At 38.4% G+C, this 22,058-nt stretch overlaps 1 protein-coding gene across 8 annotated transcripts in view; it reads left to right on the forward strand.

Annotated features, from left to right (window-relative positions):
* The window catches only part of FRRS1 (ferric chelate reductase 1), an 87,054-nt gene that overhangs the window by 38,487 nt on the left and 26,509 nt on the right, over positions 1 to 22,058 (forward strand). For 3 of the 8 annotated variants that reach the window (XM_035017947.1, XM_035017953.1, XM_035017954.1), the window contains exons 1-3: positions 15,972 to 16,973; positions 18,031 to 18,125; positions 19,235 to 19,382. In XM_035017947.1, the coding sequence (XP_034873838.1) occupies positions 16,509 to 16,973; positions 18,031 to 18,125; positions 19,235 to 19,382 (708 nt within the window). In that variant the 5' untranslated portion in view covers positions 15,972 to 16,508. The other 5 variants (XM_035017951.1, XM_035017948.1, XM_035017949.1 and 2 more) reach the window with 4 other exon arrangements.

Genomic DNA, 22,058 nt, shown 5'->3' on the forward strand with positions numbered 1-22,058 from the left:
TCATGTGCTCTTCCGACTGAGCCAGCCAGGCGCCCCACCCACTAAAGATTTTATATTCTGCTAATAAATGGGTTGGGGCTCCAAACTGAAAAACTCTGAGCTATAAAATATGAAAGAGACAAAAAGCTGAAAGTCATCTTTAGGTTTTGCTTGAGCATTGATAAAAATGCAGGAGAAACTGGAAAGGGCGACTGATTAAGTTTCCTGTAGCTCTGGAACAAATGACCACAAACTCGGTGGCCAAAACAGCAGACCTTTATTCTCTTACAATCCTGGAGGCCAGAAGTCCCAAATCGGTAGCACTGGAGCAAAGTCAAGGTGAAGCAGAACCCCTTCCTCCAGAGGCTCTGGCTGAGAATCTGTTCCTTGTCTCTTCAACTTCTGGTGGCTACTGGCATCATTGTGGCTGCATTCCTCCAGTGTTTACCTCCATGGTCACCTTGTCTTCTTTTGTGTGTAATCTCCCTCTGCCTCTTCTTTCTTTCTTTCTTTTTAAAAAGGCTTTATTTATTTTACAGAGGAAGAGAGAGAGAGAGTGAGCATGTGAGTGGGGGGAGGGGCAGCGGGAGCGAATCCTCAGACTCCCCACTGAGTGTGGAGCCCGATCCCAAGACCCATGAGGTTATGACCTGAGCCAAAACCAATAGTCAGATGCTCAAAAGGCTGAGCCACCCAAGCACCCCCTTCAGCCTCTTCTTTTAAGAACACTTGTGACTGCAGTTAGGGCACACTTAGATAATCCAGGATAATCTTTCTATCTCAAGATTCTTTTTTTTTTCTTTTTTAATATTTATTTATTTATTCTTATGTTAATCCCCATACATTACATCATTAGTTCTAGATGAAGTGTTCCATGATTCATTGTTTGTGCATAACACCCAGTGCTCCATGCAGAATGTGCCCTCCTCAATACCCACCACCAGGCTAACCCATCCTCCCACCCCCCTCTATCTCAAGATTCTTAACCCAATGACATCTGGAAAGCAATGAGAACTGCACATCTACAGGAACATGGGTTTATCAGGTAATTATGCCCCTCCCTCCATTCCTTCCTTCCTTCCTTCCTTCCTTCCTTCCTTCCTTCCTTCCTCTCCTCCCCTCTACCTCTCTTTCTTTTGTTCTTCCTTTATTATCCACCTAAGAAATCGCAATATATTAGACATAGAGCCACTTTGTACAAATATAGGATAGTGCCTAGCACAGTATCTGCCATATAGTAGGTGTTTGATAAAATAGCTATTGAATGATTGTGATAATTCTTTTTTTTTTTTTATTTAAGTGACCTGTCATTCTAAAAAATCTAGTCTTTTTCTGGCCCATTGTATGTCTCTTCTTGGCCAACAGAAACCTGCTTTCACAATTTGGCAGGAGACCTTAGAGAACATAAGGTTCTGGTTGTAACCCTTCATTTTTACTCTTGAGGTAACAAAAACAGAGGATAAGTGATAGCAGTGGAGATAAAGAGGGAACGAATTTGAATAAGAGGACAAAATTAAAGGCCACATGAGAATGGGTCCATTTTAGATGGTGGGTTTGGGATTTATTGAGTGGAGGCAGGGTCTAATCAATTGGAGATGTTCTACTTGAATCCCATTTATGAAATGCTCAGTATCATAGAAAAGGCAAGTTTATGTTTGGTCCATCAGACATCATTCAGTTTTGGCAGTGAGGTTCAGGGTAGATAGTAGCTGTGGCTTAGAACCCTGTCTTGCCTCTTTTCTCTGCCTGACCTTGGGCAATTTACTTAGCTCTGCATTGCCCTCAGCACTCAGTGGTAGAATGTCTACAATATTGTAATACCTTTCACTTAGGGTTCTTGTGAGAGTTAAGATAGTGCATGTGCCTTGGTCAGAATGAAATGCTTCTTATTCTTGCTATACTTCATTTGCCTTATTCATTCTCATTCTCTCATGAATATACACTGGAGTTTTCCAGTGGCTCTGTGATGTGTCATATAATACTGCAACAGATCAAATACAGAAGATGTGAGAATCCAGCTGTCCTCTGTTAAGCCAGGCACTTAAGAGATTTGCAAAAATTTAACAACACTCCTCTCACTAAAGTCTTATTTTCGGCAAACAATCATAACAGCAATAGCGAAAAAAAATACTATGTTAACACGTAATGGGTTTATTTTTATCATTTAAAAATGAATTTGGGGCGTCTGGGTGGCTTAGATGGTTAAGCGTCTGCCTCTGGCTCAGGTCATGATCCCAGGATCCTGGGATGAGTCCGCATTGGGCTCCCTGCTCAGCGGGGAGCCTGCTTCTCCCTTTCCCTTTACTGTCTCCCCTGCTTGTGTTCTCCCACTCGGTCAAATAGATGAATAAAATCTTTTAAAAAAATTTAAAAAAATGAATTTGTAAGTATTGAAATATTTCTCACTTTTAATTTTTAATACATATAATGATAGATATCACCCATGTAAATGAATATCTCTTTGGGGTCCACAGTAATTTTTAAAAGTTGTAAAGGAGTCTGGACCAAAAAATTTGAGAACTGCTAATGTAGAGGCATGAGAATGGGATCCAATAGGATAGTATCAACTTCTCAGAGTCTGAGCTCCATTGAACATCTTACTAAATTTGGTTCCTTTTGGGAACAGCTGACAAGGAGCTGATGAAGAAAGAGCCTGGTAGAGGTGGACATCTGGCAGGGAGTGATAAGGGGAGTTACAGCTGGGGACTTTAGGGGAAATGGTAGGCCTGGAAAAGGGTGCTTTTAGATAGAGCTAATCCTCTCTGTTCAGTTCTTCCCACTGTGCCCCTTCCCACTACTATTTATTTAGTTTTTCAAGTTTTTATTTAAATTCCTGTTAGTTAACACAGTGTAATATTAGTTTCAGGTGTAGAATTTAGTGACTCAGCACTTCCATACAACACCCAGTGCTCATCACAAGTGCCCTCCTTAATCCCCATCACCTCTTTCACCCATCCCCCTGCCCACCTCCCCTCCGGTAACCCTTAGTTCCCTTTCCTGGTTTGCCTCCCCCCCCACCCCCCCCCGCCCATGTTCATCCGTTTAAGAGTGCTTTAGGATGAAAGATTACAATACTATATTCTAAGAATTATTTGTCTTATAGGTTTTTTTTTTTTTTTAATCATGCTTTTGGCATGCACAGTGTCCCCTGGGGACTATTTCTGGAAAAGGTTTAATTATGACTGCAGAAATCTCTGTCATCACCTGAGGCTTTATACAGAAGGAATGAAGCTCTACTTACTTAGTTTGAGTCTATTCACATTTCACACAGCTTTAGAATAGAGAACCGGCTCTCTGGCATCTTTTTTAAAAGCCTCTCTCTAAAATCCTATAAAGAGGGGTTTTTGTTAATTGTGACTAGTTCTTTTTTTTTAAGATTTTATTTATTTGGGGCGCCTAGGTGGCTCAGTCGTTAAGCATCTGCCTTCGGCTCAGGTCATGATCCCAGGGTCCTGGGATCGAGCCCCGCATCGGGCTCCCTGCTCTGTGGGAAGCCTGTTTCTCCCTCTCCCACTCCCTCTGCTTGTGTTCCCTCTCTTGCTGTGTCTCTGTCAAATAAATAAATAAAATCTTAAAAAAAAAAAGATTTTATTTATTTGACAGAGAGAGTTCTTAAGGAGAAAGATTAAAGTGATGGTGTTCTTTCACTTCTCTTCTCTCCTTTTAAAATGGTTTTAGAGAATTTAGTAGTGTTGATTGCCAACCAGGGATCACAGGTCAAAGCGTATATGACATTTATTTTCCAGTCTGCACTTGTGATTCATAGCTCGCAATGGAATGTTTAATATTTATAGATACATTGTCTTTTCCTAGCCCTAAAAATGTTCTTTTGCAAAAAAAATCTTGTGCAAAACAAAGATTAAAGGAATGAAAGAAATGAAAACTAAACTCCTAAGTTTCTGAGTGAATTTTGCAAACTAAAACTCTTTTGCATGATATCATTTACTTTCCAAGGTTTCAGTTCTATGCAATCTGGTTCTTTTGCACCTTTTATAGTTAATTGAAATAGTTTGCTAATTACGGTTATGCCTTAAGAGTTGCCAGAAAAAACAATGAATTATTTTTTTAGTATAATTATATTCCAAATACTGCATAGAACAATATTTATATTGGTTGTTTGTCTGAAATTGAGTTTAAGCAGGCAGCCAGTATTTTAATTTGCTAAATTTGGCAACCCTACCTAAGCACAACTAGGTTCCTTTGTTTGTCTTTACTTAGAATATATAGAATATATAGAACAGATATGTATTCCCAAGTGGTTTTGTAGTTAAAGGCACACAATTTTCTCAAGGAAACAACTATTACTTGGCAAAGTGCTCTTGTATGTAAAACAGAACGCTTAATTCTCGGAAATGGAGTCCCAAAACTAGTACTGGTCTCCTGGTCTTGCAAATCAAGCTTTGCTGCTCAGCTTGGGAAAGTTGCCTTCTTGTTACTGGGTAAGCGGGCTCCACCCAGCTGCTGAAAGGAGATACAAATTGTAACAAAACCGGAAGTTGGCTAGGCTGCCTTCGCTTCTCAAGGTAAGCGTCTCCTGTTGTCTTTAAGTCAGAGCTCTTTGCAAAGCGTTTAAAAATTGAAGCCAGCTAAGGCGACAGTACTGAGAACAGGCGACTGTGATGATGGGGGCGGTCGGCGATGCAGAATGAATGCTTTAACAAATTATGTTCTGGAGCTTGTATTGAGCTAATGAGTTTTCACAAACGAGTTAGGTTAGTAAGATGTCCTGTGACTTTGACTAACGAGCTTTAATCCCAAGAAATGGGTGATTAAAAGTAGAGTCATGCTTGGGGTCCTGAAAAGCATGGACTTTATTCATGCACGTGTGTTTCTTTCTCCTTTTTAAAAAAAACTTGAAACTGTGGAAACTCTCTTTTATAATTAAACTTAATGGCATAATTACCTGTATGCAGATTACTTAGAGCCTTAGTTGGTTTTTGAAGTATGTTTTAATTTAGAAATTTTAGCTTCCCCCACCCCCTACCCCTGGTGTGCATTTAGAATTTCAGAAAGGCTCTGGTAAGACCTTTGCCACCCCCTCCTTTTTTTTTTTTTTTAATCTTGTCAGTGCTTACCTAGGGGCAAAGGAGATTTTTCAGTTTGTGAATGTGTTATCAGGGATATTTCTTTACAAAGCTAAACTTTTAAGCTCAGATACTTTCTTTTTCTTCTGAATTAAAGAAAAAGTGGAAAGATTTGAGTACTATACAGAGGTAGAGGCTAAAATTTGGTTTATTGATTTGTTGAAAACAATGAGCTAGACATTTTATTTTGTTTAAGGGGATGAGTTCTGGTAATTTGCTTAGTAAGCCAACATGTTGACTATTTTGGCCAAGTGTAGCTTCTGTTTCACAGCTCTCCATTTGCGTAATGTCAGATTCTCTGGAAATCACACTGTACAAGCGCTGTTTTCAAGGTTGTCTGCTAGTCAGTGGGAAAGGGGATCAACAAGCTGGCCACAAGACAAGTCACCAGTTGGGGCAAGTGTGATAACATTTTTTATTAGCAAAAGCAAAGCTTCTGGAGGTTCCAAAGAGAGAGCAGTTACAGAAGGTGACAGAATTGGCCAAGACTCCATGGAAAGAAGGAGATTTTATTTATTTTTCTTTTAATTTATTTTTTATTTAAATTCAATTAACATATAATTTATTATTGGTTTCAGAGGTAGAGGTCAGTGATTCATCAGTCTTATATAGTACCCAGTGCTCATTACATCACGTGCCCTCCTTAATGTCCATCACCCAGTTACCCCCACCTTTCTCCCCTCCAGCAGTCCTCAGTTTGTTTCCTACAAAGAAGATTTTAATGGGAGACCTGGTTTATGGTGTGCACTTTGCTAGATGTTTCATATGTATTGCTTTATTTGACCTTCACAAAGCACCTTGATATTTGTTGCATTTTCTCTTAACAAAATGAGAAAAAGCCTGGTGAGGTTAAATAATTTGCCCACAGTCACTAAGATGGTGCCTGCTGGATTCAAACCTGCAGCTGGATTCGAACTATGTGATTTTGAGGTCCAAACTGTTCACTCTCTCATAGGATACATTTGAAATGGACCTTGAAAGAGGGGAGGAGGTTTTATTTACTAAAACAAAAACAAAAGCAGTGAAGGTAACATAGAAGGTTTGAAAATAGATAAAAGAAAAAAAGCTAAGTAGTTTTATTGTATTTCTTTACGGTCTTTATATATCCGTATTTTGTAGTTATAAATTATTATCTTTTATTATATTATAAAGCACTACATGCTTTAAAATTTTTAGATTATTTTTATATTATAAACACTACATGCTTTAAAAAAAATATGCACAATACAATGAGGATTAAAAAGAGGAAGTCCACTCCTCTTCCCCTATTGAAAACACTCTCCTGGGGGTAACCACTCTTGAGAACTGTTAAAGTGTGGAGTAGAAGGTTTTTTTTTTTCTTTTCCCTTTAACTTTTAAGTAACATTTCTTTCAATATACTACATATCATTTCGTAATCTGCTTGTTTTCATTCCTCAGTGTGGCAGGAGCATGTTTCCACTTAAGTATATGCAGACTAATGTCTTAGGGCTTTTGTGAAACAAGTTGATACTTGCAAAGCACTTAAAAGAATACCTAGCTCCCATAAAGCACTCAGTAATTATTAGCTGTTATATTTGTCATTGACTTTTTTTTTTAAATGTTTTTCCTTTATTTTTATTTATTTATTTGACAGAGAGAGAGAGAGAGCACAAACGGGGAGTGGCAGGCAGAGGGAGAGGGAGAAGCAGGCTTCCTGCTGAGCAAGGAGCCCTGATGTGGGGCTTGATCCCATGACCTGAGCCGAAGGCAGACGCTTCACCACTTAACTGAGTGAGCCACCCAGGCACCCCGTCATTGACTTTTCTATTTCATTCTTTTAAGTGAGTGAGTATACAGTATTCTATAGTCTGGATATAGTGTAGCTTATTTTTGTAACCACCCAAATTGTCTTAAATTTTTGTTACTACAAATATAATTTTTGTCTAACTGTGCGAGTTTTTCTGTAGGATAAATTCCTAGAAGTGAAATTCCTAGGTCAGAGGTTAGGCATATTTTAGTTTAGTAAGATACTGTCAAATTTCCTCCAAAAATATTGTGCCAATTTACACTTTTCACTGTGTATGTGTGCTCATTTTTGTACATTCTTGCTTATACTGGATATTAGCAGTCTCTTGCATTTATCCATGAAATGACAGGCAATGAATTTTTTTTTTTTTTTTTTTACATAAAAAGCATAGTGTACAGAAATTTTTGTATCTTATTTTTTCCCATTTAACATCTGTTTTTACACGGGTAAGAATTTGATGCATGAAATAATGGAGGTCCCAGTTAGAAGGCAGGACATGGATAGAAAGAAGGAGTGGTGCTTATTCCAGGAGTTAGTACCAATGGTACGTTGTTGCAAGAGCCTGGGAGAAAAAAATCCTTAAAATGGGGTTGGGCTGAATAGTATGAAACATTAAAGTTTTTGTCCTTAATTTAATAATTCCTGGGAAGCTGATGAAGGTTTCTGGGGAGAAGAGTGATATGATAAGAATTGTGCTTTAGGAAAATGATCTCTGATGTTGTGTAGGACAGATTAGAATAGAGATAAAGAAACAGAGAGGCCAATTGAGAGTGTTTCATTAATTTTGGTGATAGACAATGAAGGCTTTGTGCTTGGAGGTGATGGCAGAATGGAAAGTGGTAGACAGATGTAATAGAAAGAATGGACAGTAGAAGAGAGATGCAAAAGGGATAGGTAGGAGGGTGAAAGGGTGGAGGGAGAATCTGAAGAGGTTGTTTGGAAATTGGGGTCTAAAAGAGTATTTGGGGTCAAGTCTTGAGAATATGGGGTTTCGAGTATTGCTGACCAGAAACGTGTTGACAGGCCACCATCAGAATAGGGAAGTCAGGTGTAAGAGCTAGTCTGGAGGAAAAGATGATGAATTTCATTGCAGACAAATTAAGCTTATTGTCGTCCAAACAGAAATATACGTAGAGTTGGAAATTTGAGTGAAAGCATTGTTCAGATGTGGGGTGGGGGCAATCGGAAGATTTGGGAGATATCTTAGGGATGAAAACAGGCCATGGAAATCATGATGAGCTTGCAGAGAAATGTGGGGGCCAAGGTAAAAAGTCTTGGGAATGGATACGTTCATGTATGAGGCATGAAGAGGAACCAGACTTAATTACAATATTTTTACAATGACTATTTCTGACATTTGACCTCGGATCTAGACAATCCTTTAACGGCCCTCAAAAGTCCATGCCCACTTTTTTGTCTCCATCTTTGTTTCTTTTATTGTTCCTATTCAAATTATGTACATTCTGAACCTGTTTTCCTCCATAATGCCTTGTTTACTTACCATGTCAGCCTTAAGGGTCTGATCTGAAGTTATGGATGGCTTATTGGTTAAAACCTCAGAAGCCAGATCAGAGACCATACTTTTCACCACTCATTTGCTGTGCCTCTGATAAATGTCTTAATCAGTGCCCTGTTTTACATAGTGGGAGCAATTACACCCTTCACACCTTCCTGGGTGGTTTTTAGGAATGCATGCTAAATCCTTGACATGATGTCTGACATGTTGTAAGCCCTTGGAATTGTTAGCTCTTCTTATTTTTTCCTTATACCTCTAAATATCTATAATGAAATATAATTTTTTCCTATTCTGCCCTGTGTTATCTTAGACTGTAGTTTTTTATAACCTCTGGGAGCTTCAGTGTCTGTACGAAAAACAAACAAACAAACAAACAAACAAAAAAAACCTTTGTATGTTTCTTCCAAGGATTAGAGTTCCTTTCTGTGAAGCACGTACTGTGATGACTACAATGGATTCAATAAATAGTGTCATTTAAATGATAGATTACTGGTATTTGCTTTTGTTTCATCATTAGTTTTGCATCTTTAGAGAAGGGGCCATTCCACTTTCTACCTAATTTTGTTTTGTGGACAGGGTTATTGTGAGGGCCATGTGGAATGACCCAGATGAAAGCTCTATATCATGTAATAAGGTATTTGCTTCCAATCTTTTTTCCAGAGGTGAATAAAGAAGATGGAAACATTACTTGCTGAGGATGCTGTGATTAGGAGAATCAGGATTAGATTGTAGAGTTCCCCATCACTTTTTCTTCAGTGGTTTCCTCTACCTTTCCCTTCACTTTTTCTTGCTTTTACTTAAACTCTAAATTCTTTTTCAGAATTTTTTTCAACCCTTTTAAGTTGTTAGACCTGACAGATCTCAAATTGGTATTCAATATGTCACTTTTGATGCCTCTTTGTTTTTTAGAACCATCTCGGAAAATGTCATAACTCCAATTGTTAATTTAAAAAAAAAATCTTTTTTCTCTTTGCTTCCTGCTGAGCAAATGGAGTCTGAAACATTTTTATCTGAAGAAGTGGAAATACTTGACCTATTTTTCAATTTTTCTATAATTTGAGATTCTGCTATCAAAATCAATTTAATTTTTGATGTGGAAGTTTTCTATGAAGGTAAAGTTAAATTGCTGGAAAGAAGGGGAGCACATTTTCTGAAATATTTCAGAAGGCTTGAACAAATTAAATGCAGATGAAAGAAATATATGAAAATTTCACTTGTCTAACCACAACAGTGTTGGGAAGAAATTAGCACGTACTGCTGATAAGGAAATTTAATAGTGATTAACAAATAATGGCAGTTATCATTTATTGACAACTTGGTGTTTTAGGCATCAAACTAGTTGTTTTAATGTCCATTCTTTCAGGAGCTTTAGTTCTATGAAAAGTTCTCTATATTGCTTCTTAGGCTCCTAGAGTGGACTCAATATTTTGTTTTTTGTTTTTGTTTTTTAAAGTAAGTTCTACATCTAATGTGGGACTTGAACTCAGGACACTGAGATCAAGAGTTGCATGATTTACTGACTGAGCCAGCCACGTGCCTCAAAACACTTGTAGTTCTTTTCTAAAGTACTTTCTGTGCCCAATATGGGGCTCAAACTCATGACCCTGAAGTCAAGAATCCTATGCTCTACTGACAGCCAGCCAGGTGCCCCTCAACATTCTGAATTAGGCTAATTTAGATTTCAACTTTGTCACAGTATGCCCCCACTCAACATTGTTCATTGTGAAATTTGGATCCTTGCTGGATTTATTTACTTTCTACATCCTTCTCTCTGCAAGGAGGGAGCAGTGATGCAAAGTGAAGAGAGAACATGGACATTGCCCTTAGATTTAGGGTACATTCCCTGGCCTCTGTTTTTTCATCTCTAAAATGAAGGTACTATCTGCGTATTGTAAGAATTATATTAGATGTAGTAGTATCTTCTAGGTTTTCATTAAATGTTTATTTCTTTTTCTTTTTCTCCATGCTATGTCCTCTTTCTTCCTTCCTGTGTAATAGAAATGTAATCCTTTTCTTTATGTCTTAGAAATTTCATTGCTTCCTGTGTATCTCTTGTGCCTAGTCTTAACTGTTTTGACTTAATCAGTCTCCTTATCCTTCTTATGGTTCGACCTATTTTTCTAAAATTCTTTCCACCTAACTCTGCCACTCTATTTCCACCTCTTTCCACCTCTAGCCCTAGTCCCTCTTAGGTTTTTGGTCACAGGCCTGTCAGGTTTACCCCAGATCCTACACGAAATGCTGATGTTATTACAAATGTGCTGGGTCCCCAAATTAATTTCCAATTCCGCTTGGAATTTCAATTCCATTTTCCAAGAGAAGCAATATTATAAATGGTGGTTCTGTTTCTAGGCCCAAAGCCTAGAAGCAAAAGCATGTTTAACTTAGAAGTTAATTGAAATATTTTACACTTATAACAGAGGAAAAGAAAATAATGCCATTGTAATTCTAGTAATAAAATAAAATGAAAACTATATTGAGTAAGGAGTAGTTATTTACTTTGAACATTGTGGAATGCAGTTGATGGAAATTCTGAAAGGAATGTTTAGATGCTTTAGGGATTGCAGTGTTTGTATGCTATGATTAATTAAAATTTTTTTTTCTCATGCAGAAGGTCATCGTGAGAATGCTCATTTATTAGCTGTATTTATAGTTTCTGTTTAGGTTCACAAATGGGATAAAAGAGAATAGGACATTTTCATTGAATAAGTCCATCTCCTATTTCCAGGATCCTCCCTATTGCTTGGCTTATTTTTCTTTGGTTCTGAGAACTCTCCTTTTTTACTGAAATCCTCGATACTCCTAACTTAGAGCTTGATTCAAGGCTGAAACTTAATGGTTTGTATATGCTCTAAAGTAGTATTTTTCAAACTGCAGGTTAAGATCAATTGATAGATTGTACAATTCAGTAGGATAGATAAAACCAACATTAAAAAAAAGTAAGGAATAGAAAATGTATGAATTTATCCCAAGTGGTAAAGGTAAATAATATCTCTTGAAATGTTTGTTGGGTCATAATGTAAAAATATTTCATATTTTTCTTATCTGAATATGGTAAAAAATTACATAAATTCCTTGCATATAGCAACCCCCCCCCCCCCAAAAAAAAACCCAAACCAACCTTTTCTAAATTATTTAAATATTTTATAGTGAACCCTTCTGGTTAAGTTTTTTTTTTTTACAACTCATTCCCCATAATTAAGAAACCTTGTTACCCCATAGCTGTGCATTGATTAAGACTCTCACTGTGTGCTTATACTCATATCTTGGTAATGTAGATTGAGTGTTACTGGCCTGAGTTCCTACAGTTTTTTTTTTTTTTTAAGATTTTATTTATTTATTTGACAGAGAGAGACACAGCGAGAGAGGGAACACAAGCAGGGGGAGTGGGAGAGGGAAAAGCGGGCTTCCCGCGGAGCAGGGAGCCCGAGGCGGGGCTCAATCCCAGGACCCTGGGATCATGACCTGAGCCAAAGGCAGACGCTTAACGACTGAGCCACCCAGGCACCCCGAGTTCCTACAATTTTTGTGTGAATGTTAACTTTTGAACTTTTTGATGCCTTAATTTAGAATGAATGATTAACAAGAGCTAGAGCTTGATTGCAGTATAACTAGACTTGATTAGTTATTTGCTAGCTTAATCATCTGACATGGTTTTAAAAGATATGCTCTCCTCCATTTCTTCTTTTTCTCACATGTTCTTGGAGTGACACAATAAAAAGACATTTAATGACTAATTTGTTAAAAAAAATTCTTAACACAGACTCTTTATTCTAATCATTTTCTTACACCTAAATGTTTTCCAATTGGATTCTTCTCATTTTATCTGAATTTTACTTTGCTTTAATTAAATATATTGTTTTGATTAATATCACTTTGCCTCTGTGGTCCACAATCACAATAATAATTAAATATTCATGCAAATACAAGAATTTGGTATTTAAATAATAAAGAATACATTTGTTTTGAAGTTTTATCTTTGAGATGTATGTAGAACATGATATAAGCAGTCATCATACTTTTTTTTACTAAATGCCTGTTTTTCAGGCAAGAAAGAAAACTATGTAAATATCATCAGGTTTGGGAATATTTCAGTTAGAGAATCAGGATAACTTCTCTTCTAATTTTTTAAACTAATTGGTTTATCTTTGGGACGACAAAATGCAAATTGTGATACTTTTGTTTTATCTTCTCTATTGTACCCACCGTCGAATATGAATATGAAAAACTTTAAAGATTTTATTTATTTATTTATTAGAGAGCGAGGGAGAGAGAAACAGCACGAGAGGGGGGAGGGTCAGAGGGAGAAGCAGACCCCCTGCTGAGCAGGGAGCCCGATGCGGGACTCGATCCCGGGACTCCGGGATCATGACCTGAGCCGAAGGCAGTCGCTCAACCGACTGAGCCACCCAGGCGCCCCGAATATGAAAAACTTCAAAGAATCCCACAAAATTGGTGAGAGTTTTTCAGTGCTTGAAGACCTCATAACAGAGTATAATATAGTTCATTATCCACGTTACATAATTTTAACTTAAATGATTCCATGAATAACTTCTGATTCTCTTTCATAACTATGCAGTCTGTTGGCATAGGTTGGCTAATGAATTAAAGTATTACTTTGAAAAAAGGCTGTTTCTTAAATCAGTAACTGGAAAATCCGTCAGTAGCCATTGTAATGCAAATAGAGCTTCACCCTTCATGGTCAGCATCTGACCAAGGATAAAGAAATTGCTGGTTTACTTCTCTCCCTGACTACATTTGTTATATTTTCCTAATGATTGACAGGCGGTGGTGGCGCCTTGGTCACTTCCCTTTCTGGGCTTACACTTCACTTCTTGCTTTGATAATTCCTAATAGCCTTTCCCACTTGGCTTCCTTCCTTGCCCCCTCCCTCCCTCTCTCCCTCCCACCCTTCCTTCCTTCCTGTTTAATCTTTAAATTTTTATTATTATTTTTTAAAAATATGTTATTTGAGGGAAAGCAAGAGTGAGAGAGAGCGACAGTGAGAGAGATCGCAGAGGGAGAGGGAGAGGAAGAAGCGACTCCCCACTGAGCAGAGAGGCAGGGCTCCATCCCAGGACCCTGAGATCATGACCTGAGCCGTAGACACTTAACGGACTGAACCACCCAGGTGACTCCCCCCACTTGACTTTCTTAAAATCATGATGTTAGGCATGAAGGTGATCCTGAATTTATTCTGGTTCATCTATTATATTTCACATATGAAGAAGCTGAGACAGAGATTAAGTAAGTGGATTGACGTCGTTCAGCTAAACAACGCATAGCGGAGATTAGAAATCACGTCTTGTTTCCACTTTGACCTGGCAGGAAGTCAGTGCCAAATAAATATTTGCTAAACTGGGCTGACTCTTCCCCTATACCATCCTTTAGTTGAGTGGCACATTACTGCATTTAACCTTCATAATAATTTGGCTAAGGTCACATGGTTAAAAAACTATGACCTTGATCGTCTCCAGCAAATCTTGCCTGGTCCTAAAAGCAGGTCCGCCCCTGACAAAACCACACGAAAGCCATGTTTGAATAGAAAAATTCTCCTACTGCTCCACTCTTTAGTACTCTTTTTTTTTCTCCCAGTTTTATTGAGAAATAATTGTTATAAATCACTGTAATATGTTTAAGACAGTTATTTTCCTAAATACTGTTTCTTACAGTAATTAACCATTTTCAAAATTTTGTTTTTCTTAGGACTCTATAGAGAAATTTTGTGCTTCTCTTATGTTATACATTTTTTTTCAGACACTCTTGATTTGTTTATTTGTTCTTTTTGCTTATCCTTAAATGGGAAAAACTCCTACCTAGATTTGATGTTTGATAAAAGATAGGGGTATGTGGTACCATTGGACCCTATACTATCTCCTTATAGCTACTGGTGGAAGGTGCAGGGCTGGTTGAAATGTGTAGCCCCCAGCATAATTTCTGGTGTCTAGCAGGAATTCCTGCAGTTTAGTGCTGGTTCAGTGTGGGGTTTGTAATTTATGTGACCATAAAAGAGTAATTTATTCTAGTGATTCTAGGGGTGCTTTTATTTTGTCTAACTCCATCTCTATGGAGAATGAGCTGCTCCTTGGGTTCTGCCCATCTGCAGCCTCTCCATAAGCTGACTTTTTTTTACTGCTATGTAACATGTCCCTGCCATCCTCCTCTAGCCTTGTTATATGCGGTGATTTGCAGGTTCTGAATATAAGGACCAAGTGAAGTGATTGTTATAGGCTACAAGAGGGTGGGACTGACGTAAAGTAGCTAGTTTTCTGTTAGGCAGATGGTAAGAGGCTGGTAAACTGGATGAGACAAGAATATTGCTTGGGGGGCGCCTGGGTGGCTCAGTCATTAAGTGTCTGCCTTCGGCTCAGGTCATGATCCCAGGGTCCTGGGATCAAGCCCCGCATCAGGCTCCCTGCTCCGCGGGAAGCCTGCTTTTCCCTCTCCCACTCCCCCTGCTTGTGTTCCCTCTCTCTCTGTGTCTCTCGCTGTCAAATAAATAAATAAAATCTAAAAAAAAAAAAAAAAAGAAGAATATTGCTTGGATTGACAATGGTGTTTCTTAATTCAGAAGTAACTGGGCTATGGGTAATAGAAATATTGTTTCTTGCAATTGGTTCTCTGTTATCCTTAGTTTTCAGTATTGCAAATTAAATTATCCACCCTGTCATGATTAATTAATTAATTAATTTTTAAAAAAGATTTTATTTATTTATTTGACAGAGAGAGAGACAGCGAGAGAGGAAACACAAGCAAGGGGAGTGTGAGAGGGAGAAGCAGGCTTCCCGCTGAGCAGGGAGCCCGATGCGGGGCTCGATCCCAGGACCCTGAGATCATGACCTGAGCCGAAGGCAGACGCTTAATGACTGAGCCACCCAGGCGCCCCTGTCATGATTAATTTAATGGGAAATTGGGAGAAGTCATATCAGAGACTTATTTAGATGACGGTATTTAAATCCAGAAGAAACATTTCTTATTTGTTCTTTAAGCTTCCTAGGGTAAAGTAGAATAGAATCTTTCGCTTTTAGTGGACTGGCTTATTATTTCCAAATCATGCTAACGAAAGCTAACATTTATTTTCTTCCTTGTCAGACTTTGGGTTGTAACTTTATTTTATTTTTTTGTATCTTCATTTTATTAAAACAACTTGAAAGGATGGTGTTAGTTTCCTAATTTTTCAGGTAAGGAAGTGGAGGCCTAAGTGATTTGGTTAAGGTCTCATAATTGGTAATTGGTAGAGCTGAGATGCAAATCCAGGTCAAACTTCACGTATCATATTCTTTTTATTACATATTTTTGAAAATATGGTTAGCTGTCTTGGTGTTGACACCAAGCAGCCATCTAGAATTACTATTCTGTGGTATGAAAGCTTTATATTTTAATTACATATGAAAATAATGTGCTTTTAATCTTCTTTTTGAGATGGCAGTTCTTGGATTTACCCTTGGTGCCTTCATACTTGTGCTGCACATTAGTTCTGTGGCTAATTATCCCAGTGGAAAAGTAGGAACATCATGCCGTGGAATGGTTCCTGAACATGGTCATACTGCGCACCCGGATCCTATTCACAACATTTCAGTGAGTCAGATGACATTCAGACCAGGAGATCAGATCGAAGGTACTGTGCTGGGATTAACTATTTCGGTTTTGAGTTTCACTCTTTTCCTGTATGTTGAATCTGTATTACTGAGGGATTTATACAGTGTCATTTAAATCTGTTCACCTGTTTTCATAAGAGACCGCCATCTTATACTTCTCATTTTGAGCTTAACTACTAACGATGACTATATTACTTAAGTGGTATATGTGCTCCCCAATCAGAGTACGTTTTAAGTACAGTTTTATCATTAGTTAATAGATCTTTTTTAACAGTACTATTAACTCAATAGAAGAGGAAAATAAATTTTCTTTTGTCTGGTTTAAGGTGTAATAAACCCTTCTTCTTGGTTCCATGTAAACTCTTGTGTTTTTCTGATTCTTCTGGTGAAATATGGGCTGTTAAAGGTGTGTCTATAACAGTGTTTTACAAACTATTTTCTGTGATTCCAGAAATGCAAAATATTAACAAACTTTGACAAAAAGAGCGTATGGAAAAATAAATTTGGAACCCTCCGTGTGTTACATATAATGTACTTCGGAGGGTTTCATCCTGCCGAGTAGGATGTTAAAGGTCTTGGCGATTTTCAATAGAGAGACAAGTATTTACTTTCATTCAGCATTTTTCAAACTAATTTGGCTCCGTGGACTACTCCCTGACCATCACCTACCTTTTTTCCCCCCCTTTGGAATGGCTATTGACATCTCACGGAGTGAATGTCCTGTGGAACACAGTTTAGAACTTCTTTGGCTACAGGATAATTTCTACCATTTTCTCTCCTGGAGCAGTTTTGTATATGTACACCAGATTCGAACTGTGAGTGCCTCCTCTGAACAGTTTCCTTTTGGGGATGTTGCTAAACCTCTTAAACGTCTTTTTGTTTGTTTCTCAGTTACCTTGTCAGGGAAACCATTTAAAGGCTTTCTCTTAGAAGCACGGGCTGCTGAGGATTTGAGTGGCCCTCCTGTTGGCTCCTTCACATTGATTGACAGTCAGGTGTCACAGCTTCTGACCTGTGAAGATGTACAGGTTTGTGTTATGTCTGAAATCTGTTGGTTTGCGTGGATCTTTTCACTACAGGGTGGTGGTTGTAAGATAAACAATGACATTATCCGTGTATTGCAGACATTTAAGTGGATTCACACTGATCAGGCTTTCCCCCTAATTTTCCTATTTGCAATATATTTTTTACACATCAGCATCCTAGAAAAGACAGTAGCTTAAAGAGTTTTGATATTTTATATAGTATTGACTCATATTATATTGATTATAAAGGGTGTTAGTATTGAAGATAGGATTCTAGAGTCGGACAGAGGTCTAATTTTTATCATTCATTCATTTAATAAACATTATATCAGGAACTGTCCCAGTGTGATATGGTGATGAGCAGCTCGACTTGTTCTTTGAAGAGCTCAGAGCATTACACATAGGTAGAACATATGGACATACGATGTATGATACATAAGTAGAACATAAGGATATAGGACAGATATACAAGAACACCTAAGTAGACTTAGATTAGAAACACACAGGATGGGTAGGAAGCATAGCAGGGAAAGTCACACACAGGCTGGAGGAAATTGAGAGAGAGCTCCTTGGAGGAGGTAGTCTCCACATCAAGCCTCAAAGAATGAGTAGGAATTTGCCAGGTGAGTGAAAGTGGGAAATGAGATTGTTCAAGGGGAAGGTGTTCCTAAAATATAGTGCTATGTATGTGGGGGCAGGAATTTTTTCTTTTGATGACTTTTCTGTGTTCTCTTTGTTCCTATTAATGGAAGGAATATAAATTTATAGTATAAATGAATAAGGAGCAGGCCCTATATAGCATTAACATACCCAGTGTTCATAACCCTCTGCAGTTGTTAAATTTCTGTGGACTCTAATTTATTCACAGAGCCGGCTGCTAATCTGGTATCCACTAGCCAACATGTATTTGTTGAGTTCCTGAGTCCCTGTTCTAAGTAGAGCAGTCTTTACCAGGGTGTCAGCATCACCCAGTGATAGATTACTTTGCAAAATGATAGTCGTTCCAGCCATGCTCAACTATTGAGTGACTGAATGGTAGTTCTTCTCCATTTTATTTCAGGGATATGCTGTGAGTCACACAAGTCCATCCAAGAAAACAAAAATTAAAGTCTACTGGAATGCTCCAAGCGATGCTCCAGATCACGTAAAGTTTCTGTGAGTAGGAGAGCTTACAAATCTGCAACTAGTAAAATTGAAACAATAACTGTCTATATCATCTTTGATACCTATTGGACATTTACCTGTACAGGAGAGGTTTGGTGTAGTAATGACACCACGTCAGTGAGATAAGTAGTCATTTTGCTTTTTGTTTGATTTTTTTCCACCTAGCACAGGACCTGGCACCTAATAGGCACTTAATAGACATCAGTTGAATGAGTGAAATATTGCAGTGCCTTCAAACTAAGAGGCATCAGTTACTACTATTAATACTTAATATGGTGTATGGACTGATACATTTTTTTTTTTTTTATTTGCTCTTGTCTTAAGAGGAGAATATGAAAAAAAAATCCTGAAATTTGGGTGACTTTTTTGTAGTGTTACAACTTGCAGATTAGATTGCCAGAAAAGTAAGATGGTGCATGCCCTCAGAATTATGAAATTTGGTAGAATTCGAAGTCCTTACTTCGACGTGCAAGGGGAAGTGGACTGTCGAAAAGCAGTCTGATATTCCTGAGTGGTGTTAGAGGCATATGTTTTAAGGAGAATTGCTCTCTTGGCACGTCTCTATTTTTTGTTCCACTTTGCACACAGGTCCCAGCACACAGTAACACAGCTTCGCACATGTGTGTTGTGTGGACTGTGGCACCAGTAAGAGCTGAGGTTGCTATATAGAATAGCTTCTCCCCGTAGCTGCCTGCTACACATGCCCTGTGGAATAATTTGAACAGCACATTCTGAAATGGGTAGTAGTAGTAGTGTGTTCTTTATACGTCAGGGATTAGAAATCTGTGCAGTTTAGTCCCTAGATCTGGCATTCAGGACTGCCGTGAGTATGCCCAAAGAGTGGACAAGGAAGAGAGGAGAAGAGAAGAAAAGAAAGATCGAGAGCGAACAAGAGAGTAAGAGCAGTAAAGTTCATTTAGTGATGAGGTGGAAGAGTCATTGGAGATTTGCCTTAGACAAAAGCGGTAGTACTGTTAGGTAGTAGTACGTTGTGTGTCCCTACTTTATTCCTTTTCTCCCCCCCCCCCCCTTTTTTTTTGATTTGGTTATGATGGGCCACAATCAGGGTTCTGTTTGATCTCATTAGTACTGAATTTCAGAGTCACAGTTGTTGAGAAGTATAAAATCTACTGGGTGAAGATTCCTGGTCCTATAATTTCACAACCAAACGCCCTGCCTTTTACGACACCTGAAGCTACAAGAGCCCCTTTGTCGACATTCCCTCCGGTCTCCCATCTAACCAAATCAGTAAGTAACATTTTTATGGTTTCACCAAATGCAATCTGTAATAACGGTGTCTTTGGAAATTGTGGTTCTAGGCTTGGTGAAGTATGTAGAGAAGTAGCTGTACTGGGTCGCGGTAGTAAGTTTTTGGGATTTCTGCAGGAAATCTGAAGGAGGTCTTCATTGCAACATTATGACTTACAGGTCAGAATAAAGGCAGTGCAAGATCCTGCATGTTCGAGTTGTGGATCTGACATTCACTCAGAGTCTGTACAGCTAAATATCAAACGTGGAAGAGGAAGATTAAAGCTTGGGCTAAATTTAGACAGGATTTGGAGGAGAATCTTGAAATGGTGATGTAACTCTTAGATCTGATTTCATGAAAGCCAGTGAGTACTGGGGGATTCTTTGTGCTGAACTACAGAAACTCTTGTGCAGACTCATCAGCGAGAATTCATTCAGGCCCTCTGGTTCAGAAGAATGATGACTGAAAAAACATATCTTGTAAAGGGTAATGCATACTGGAAACATTAGGAAGTTTTCACTGAAAGAAGTTCTGATGTTAGACTTATTAATTCAGAAGTGCATGTAATGAAAAATGTCTTACAGCAAGTTATTACAGTTGAAAGAACAAACTTGGGTTTGATTCCCAACTTGTTTACTTTCTGTGTGGCTTTGGACAAGCTACTTAATTCTCAAGGGCTCAGTTTCTTCACCTATAAAATGAGAAATCTTAATATCTAGCTCTTAGTATCATTATGAGAATTAAAACAATGTAATGAATATAAGGTTTCTAACTACTTTGCACTTAATAGAAATTCTGTAAATATTAGTTCCTTTTTTCTTTTCCTTCTCTTTTTTGTCTTTTTATAGCTCTTTGTTCTTGTAGGGAAGACTAAGTAAAGCACTTGTGCTCCTATGTAATGTCTCATTTTGTTTTCCTTTTACATTTTGCAATGTGTGATGATTTTATTTGACTACATTATTATGAATGTTACACTTTTGACCATATAATTAGATCTTTTATTTGCACTTGTCTATTTAGTCTTTTTTTTTTTAAAGATTTTATTTTTAAGTAACCTCTACACCCAACATGGATATTGAACTTACAACCCCAAGACCAAGAGTTGCACCACATGTTCCACCGACTGAGCCATCCAGGCACCCCTCAGTTTACTTAGTCTTAATATTTAATTTCAAAGCTGCTTTAGGGGAGTAAATAGTCATTTTGGACCTGAGCTTCCTGGTAGGAATCTACTGACAAAATTACCTTTCCATATATTCACATAAAAGGCATTTGTTTTCAGAGCTTTTATGGTATCTCTGCACCAGGTTTGTAACCTCTGATTATAGAAAAGTTTAAAAGAGTCATGAGATTACAGCATTTGTAGAGCTAGAAGAGACCTCAGGGTTCAGTCCCTGTTGTGTAGTTGAAGGTATACAAGAGAGACAGTAAGTTCTTTAGCAAACATGCTGGAGTAAAGGGGAGAGCAGAGACCAAAAATCCAAGTTTTGTAGTGGCTTGTTTTTTCCACTCTACTGTGACTTTTAAGTTCCTGTGAAATAATAAGAAATACATATATATATATTGGTCTCTGCCGTGGTTCCTGCTAATATTTGGCCATTGACCCCAGTTCCTGATACAGAGCTCCTAAATCTCTTGTAATTTCCTGAGTGGTAGGAATACCTTTTGTTCTAATGAGGTAACTCTGGGTGGGCTCCTGGGTGAGGGCAGAAAGACCAACCCATGCTGGGAACTTTCTACCTCACTCTCTATTTTCCAGAGATGAAAGAGGGGCTGAAAATAGAGTCAATAATCCAGCATGCCTCCACGATGAAGCCTCTATAAAAATCCCAAAAGTATGGGGTTCAGAGAGCTCCCAGATTGCTGAACACATGGAGGTCCTGGGAGGATGGTGCCTTAGGGTGTGGAAGCTCCATACCTCTTGCCACATACCTTGCCCTGTGTGCCTCTTCCATCTGACTATTCCTGGGTTGTATCCTGTAATAATACACTTGGCGCACCTGGGTGGCTCAGTTGGTTAAGTGCTGGACTCTTGATTTTGGCACAGGTCATGATCTCAGGGTTGTGAGATCGAGCCCCACGTGGGCTCCATACTCAGCAAGGAGTCTGCTTGAGATTCTCTTTCTCTCCCTCCCTCTCCGCTTATGTGTGCTCTCTCTCTTTCACTCTCTTCCTAAATAAATAAATAAATAGCACACTGGTAATCTAGTAAGAAAGCTGTTTTCCTGAGTTCTGCAAACCATCCTAGTATATTATCAAACTCGAGGAGAGGGTCATGGGAACCCCAATCCCGTCCAGTGGGAACCTGGAACTTGCGATTGGCCCTGAAAGGAGCAGTCTTATGGGACTGAGCCCCTAACTTGTAGGATGGAACACTAACTTCAGGTAGATTGTGTCAGAATGGAATTGCGATGTGGGATATGCAGTTGGGGTCCCCAGAGAATTGCAGAATTGGTTAATGTGGGAAAACCCGCCACACATTTGGTGGCCAGAAATATTGGTAGAGTAGAAGAAATGAGAAGTTTTTTTTTTATTCATTTCCCATTAGATTTAGTTACGTAGTATTTAACTCTTTTCTGAAATACACCCTCACAGTGCCTTCTAACAAGATGACTGCACATTTGCTCTGTCAAATTGTAGAGCTGACATTTTTTGATATGCTTCCTCTTTTTTGC

This window comes from Mirounga leonina, unplaced genomic scaffold (assembly GCF_011800145.1).
Source record: "Mirounga leonina isolate KUSES-001 unplaced genomic scaffold, KU_Mleo_1.0 Mir_173, whole genome shotgun sequence".
In the NCBI taxonomy this organism is placed as follows: Eukaryota; Metazoa; Chordata; class Mammalia; order Carnivora; family Phocidae; genus Mirounga; species Mirounga leonina.